This window comes from Fragaria vesca, linkage group LG6 (genome assembly GCF_000184155.1).
Source record: "Fragaria vesca subsp. vesca linkage group LG6, FraVesHawaii_1.0, whole genome shotgun sequence".
Taxonomy (NCBI): domain Eukaryota; kingdom Viridiplantae; phylum Streptophyta; class Magnoliopsida; order Rosales; family Rosaceae; genus Fragaria; species Fragaria vesca.
In genome coordinates, this window is record NC_020496.1 from 9,881,187 (window position 1) to 9,887,186 (window position 6,000).

General features: G+C 39.4%; 1 protein-coding gene across 1 annotated transcript; it reads left to right on the forward strand.

Moving 5' to 3' along the window:
* The first annotated feature begins 2,289 nt into the window (after positions 1–2,289).
* LOC101292034 lies at positions 2,290–4,392 on the forward strand. The gene is made up of 6 exons (XM_004302769.1): positions 2,290–2,546; positions 2,640–2,778; positions 2,886–2,976; positions 3,074–3,121; positions 3,738–3,838; positions 3,927–4,392. Exons 1-6 carry the CDS (start codon positions 2,333–2,335, stop codon positions 4,048–4,050), a joined length of 717 nt encoding a protein of 238 aa, XP_004302817.1. The 5' UTR covers positions 2,290–2,332; the 3' UTR covers positions 4,051–4,392.
* Positions 4,393–6,000: the final 1,608 nt, after the last annotated feature.

A 6,000-nucleotide genomic window follows, 5' to 3' on the forward strand; every position in this document is an offset into this window, starting at 1 on the left:
AATATCGGTATTTTGGGAAGAATTTTTTTTCTGAAATATTTAATTTATTAGATTTATATATAAATATTACAAATATCAACTTCATCTACATCCAGAATGAGAATCTAGGTTGTTGATAAGAGTCATAAGACACACGCTGATCCACAAAAGTACAATAATCAGACCAAGACATATGACTCATATAGTACAAATTGTAGTGTTGAATATGATAATCATATCTGTCTTTGGAGCTGCCAACTGTTTCCCCTATAAGTGGATAGTAAGGATGATGAAAACTGGATAACTGATCACTGACTTCCGCGCATTGATTATAGCCATAAACATTATAGCCATATTGATTGTTGCCTTCTTAGGATTCATTTGAGGTTCCAGTCCCACTACCTAAACTGATAGAATCAAAACTTAGCGCAACTGAAACAACATCTTGATCATCATTTGGACCTCTAGTCCTCCTCCCATACATGGTATCCTCTTGCGCTCCATACCTAATACTTCTATAGCCATGCTCATGAGAGGCATGATCGTAATTTTCTTCAGATGAAAAATTGTTCAATCCACCAACTGTAGAAGATTGTCCATATACAAATCCGGTGCCAGTATTTCCACCACCTTTTCCGCTTCCACCATCTTCATCATCATCTGAACTATCCGGAGTTGCTATGCCGCCCCATGCATCATCACTGTCTAAATTATTTTCTGGGTTTCCAACAACTTCTTCAGATAATACCCTTTGTATGTTGATTCCATTGGCAGTTGCAGTTTCAAGTCGAGACCACCACTCGTCATTGGGATACACCTCGAGGGAATTAGTTACTTCTCTTCTGGATAACATTTCAATTTTTTACAGATATTTTTTTAATATGTCAGTGATATATCGAAAATATCATAAATGTCGGAGATATTTCCTAAATATCGGTGATATTTGAGGATATTTCCTAAATATCGGGGAAATATCATAGATACGGTGGAAGATAAGATATTGACCCCTAAAGATATATCGGTCATTCAAAAAAGGGAGATATCGGAGGATATATCGGATATATAGCAGAGATTTTAATCCTTGATCAGATGTACGTTGTCCTAGCTAGTCTAGTTTCTCTCACATAGCATGAGACATTAACATCAGGATTCAGGAGTAAGCATGCACAAATAATGTACATTATTTCTGAACTATGCTGTTTATTTATTGTGTAACTATTAGCTAATGTAACCAAATGTTACATAGTAGTCCGAGTTGGATTGCATATGTCCATATTCGTTAACAATTCATGCCTTTCTCTCTTTTTTTTCTTTTTTTTAACAGTGCTAACATTTCCATACAAGCTACATTATACTAAAGTTACATCCTCTAGGTTGTAATTTGACTTATATTATCAATCATGAATGCAAACTTGATACATCCCTAAAGAAGAAATTTTATAAATAGTACCCGAACTAAAAGTCATTTATCATTTTAATGTCTCAAATTTAAAAACTATTAGATCAGTACCTCAACATTTAATTCCAATACAATTACCGTACCCTTCATTAATAACAGTGTCAAGTCTATCATTGTGCAAACTATCTCAATGACAATTTTGTCCTTTCGTTTTCTCTTTCTTTTTTTTTTGGATGTGCCTGTTTGATTTTTTCTCCGGCTCCATCCGTGCTAGAAACCTAAAAACTCTCCGGCTCAATCCGTGCAAAAATCCATAAAGCATTTTTAACTATCCATGCAATACAATAAACTCATATCCCTCACCATCCATGTTTCATACAAAAATCCAACAAGCAAATTAGTAATTTGAAGTTTTAAACCAAAGCAAAAACCCATAAGTGGGTGAGAGTGAAGTTTGTTTGAGCTACAAAGGAATGAGGAGAGGAAGAGAAGGAGAGAGAGAGAGTAATAATTGCCTGCTCCAAAAATGAAGAGACCCAGTACATCTAAGACGACAAGAGATGAAAATATCCCAAAGAAGATGAATACATAACACCGTTAAAGACGATAGGTATTAATAGTAGGTCGAATTTTGACGGGGTACTAATCTAATAGTTTTTGAAGTTGATATACTAATGTGATGAATGACTTGTAATTGGGGTATTATTTGTAAAATTTCCTCTTCCCTAAAATATACAAGACCAAGGAAAAAAACCTAAAATTTAGTTTCCTTTCATCTGGGGAAAATGGGCCGATCTGTACACCAAAACATTATGGGCCGTCTTCCCCAAAAGTCAATTTCCCAAACGAAAAGCCACCGTCCTCAAAATAAACCAAAAGCCTCCTTCCAATTCTGCCACTCCATCTTCACCCTCACTCCCACTGAACCAACACACCTTGAAATCTGAACCCAACATGTCAAAGCTGGGTCTTCTCCGAACCTCAATCAGATCAACCCTCGCCGCCCGTACATCCCTGTCACAAACCCACCGCCTCCTCGCTTCCCTCCTCCGCGACCCGCCGCGACGCTTCTCCACCGCAGCGGAGCAACCGCCGCAGAACTCGGCACCCGGACAACCACCGTCTCTAGATGCAACAGTCGACCAAATTGTTCGAAACCCAAACACAGGTACAAAAGACCCATTTCGGCATTTGAGGGTTTTATGATTTTAGGGTTTAGGGTTTCCCAATTTTTGTAGAGTTTAAAATGAGGGATCTTTAGGTGCAGCGGTGTATGGGAAATTGGTTGGGATTACGAGGAATACGTTGAGGACTGACGTTGTCAACTTGCTGGAAGGCTGTAATTTGACTCTGGAAGATGTTAAAGTCCACTACAATGGGCCTTTCATTCCCACTGGAATGTAAGTGTTCATTTGTCAAGTTGTTAATAGGCAAAATGTATGCATTTAGATGCAATGTAATGTTTGTTTGATGGTTGAGTGTTTGTTGTTGTTGTTGTGGTGTTTAGGCTGGTGCAATTTCCTTCACAAAGAGAATTTGAGAATGCGGTTAGAGTGCTTAGAGGCCGGGGCCTGGCCCAGGTGTTCAGATTGCAAAGGGTAATGCTGCCGAGGCTACTTTGCGGATATATAATTGTTGCCCATATTGTGTTTGTGTACATGTTATTTACTGGTGATGCTTGTTTATGGATGACAGTTGGATCGACACTTGTGGGATGATATACCTCATTATGATGGAAAAACTGTAAGTAAAGGGTTTTAGCTAAATTTTTGATTGCCTTTTCCCTTTTAATTACAGTAAAGTTGGTCTTTCGGGTGTTACTTCATGCAACAATAGAATCAGTTGTCTTTCACACAATAATGCTGTGAAAACTGTTGACATATTGATTTTTGAGAACACTACATATTGATTTTAAAGCCTGGTGGGATATATACTCATATACATGCCACTGGGAGCTGGATAATTGTGTACAATTCATGTTGGTCTTTATCTGGACATATGGCAGTGAACGCTTATTCAGGATCAAAGAAGAATCTCTATGTTACTTATGAGGATTTAGCGTTTTCCTTGAGCTATTATAGAATCCCCTTTAAAAGAACAAAAGAAAAAGAATAGAAAAGAAATTAACTCTACTGCTGTAGTCTGGCCTGATAGAGGCATCTTCTGGTTTACGATGTTTGAATATACCTTTCTGAAAGATTTGGTTGAATGTAAAATTTGTAGATTTTGTTTCCCCTATGTTAAATGTATGCCATGAATATATGAATCTTTCTTTATTTGTTCAGTCATGTTCATCGATCTTTTTTTGGCATACTGAAGATTTTTTTGAACTCTAAACACAGTTCCATGCTTTTATCAGGTGTTAATAGAGGGGATCCCTCGAACTGCGCTTCAGGAAGATGTGGAGCGCTTTCTGTCTGGGACTCCATATGAGGGCTCCTCCATTAAAATCTTTATGAAGTTAGTGGCTAGTATAATTTGTATAATATACCTTACATGTATCTTTAATTGATCTTGACGTAAATTTATATTTAAAATTATGTTGCAGACAAGGTTCCATCAGAATGGCAACTGTTCAATTTCCTTCGCAAATCCAGGCGAAGAATGCATACATCACAAAGAACAAGGGCTTCATTCTAAACGATCAAGTCTTGATGCGTGTTCTCCAGTAATGTGTGTTAGTTTCTTCGTTCCCTCTGTCAGTGTAGCATGGCTGGGAGACATAAGATGAGGACAGGATATGTAGTTTTACTCTCTAATTGTGATGAGGACAGGATATGTAGTTTTACTCTCTAATTGTGATGGTGACAGTATTCGACCCTTAGAGATATTCTACCCTCTTATAGCATGCTTGAAAATTTTCCCTTTATAACACATGCGTATGGTTTCTACATTTTCATTTGGCTCTCATGAAAACAGGTTCTCCGTTCTTGCACATTGAAATTCATAGGGAAGTGTCAAATATATGAATATATCACAGGAAATTCTGATTGTATTGCCTGTATTACAGGGTGATTGGATTAAATTTCCATACTATGGTAAAGACACAATCTGTAGGAAATCTCTATTCAACCTCCAAAAATTGATCGTATATAAGTTAGAACTGGTATATACAAAGCATCATGAAGCATCCTCTTCCTCTTGCATTTGAAGCTCACAACCTGAAGTTTTTAGGCTGACCATGTGGTCTGCCAAACTATCCAAGACTCCAATTATTTGCACCATTCTGGGGTTTGAACTGTCTTCTGCTCTAAATCTGTGAACCTCGTTGCTGATCTCAATCCAGCTGAACCCAGGACTTGTCTTGATTCCCTTGTCTTTCATCAGTTTTCTTACCCTTGCCGCTTCATCCCAACAACCTAGACTAGCGTACAGGTTTGCCAATTGCACGTGCGTAGAAGCACACCCTGGCTCCATCAATAGCCTGCTCTCTGCAGCCTCGATGCCAATCCAAACGCTCCCATGAACCCTACAAGAAGAAAGAAGTGAGCCCCAAATAACTGCGTTGGGACGAATAGGCATCTTTTCAATGAAATCTCGGGCCTCATCCAATAAACCTGCCCGACCAAGGAGATCAACAATGCACGAATAATGATCTAGTTCAGGCTGAATGCCATGTTCTTCAACCATCGAATTGAAGTAATGCCGACCTTCTTTTACAAGACCTGCATGGCGACAGGAAGAAAGCACCCCGAGTAAAGTGATTGCGTCCGGTTCCACACCTCGTGTCTTCATTTCTTCAAAAAGACCAATGGCCTGCAGCGCAAGCCCATGCTGCGCATACCCTGCAATCATAGTGTTCCAAGACACATTGTCTTTGCCATCCAAATTCTCAAACATGTAAAGGACATCCTCAACAGCGCCGCATTTACAGTACATCGACATCAAAGCATTCGCAATGTGAACATATGAGTCAAAACCCAATCGAATCGTTTGGCCGTGGGCACATCTCCCTTGCCCAAGAGCTCCACTGCCTGTGCAAGCACTCAAAACACTCGCATACGTAAAATCATTCGGCTTCAAACCAGAGTTTCTCATCTCACTGAAAAGCTCCAAGCACACATCAACCTGCCACTCTTGTGCAAACCCCGAAATAATCGCTGTCCATGACACCACATTTCTGACAGGCATTTCATCGAACACCTTATACGCACTCTCCAATTCACTGCATTTACTGTACAAGCTTATCAAAGTGCTTCCTATATAAACATTGGCCCCAAACCCACTTCGTATTGCTGCACAGTGATACTGAATCCCGCCACGAAGATCACGCTTAGACCCACATGAACTTATCGCATGCGATATAACACTCGCATCAAAATTAAAGCTTTCTGGGTATGAATGAGAGTCAACTGAGCTAGAATCGAAAAGCTCATCGAACAAATTGGAGAATTGTATTGATGAATGTGAAGCAGGGAAAGAAGGGTTGCTGAGTTGATCGGAATCGGAGTGTAGAACGCCCTGAATAAGCCGAAGATGGCCTTGGCGACGAGATGCAGTGAAGGTTGGTTTTGGGGTGATGAGGTCAAGAACTCTTAGAGCATTGGATTGGTTCTTGGATTTATGTAATATTTGTGTGAGTTTCCGAGAAGATGAGGGCTTCAAGTGCCCAGATTGTGTGT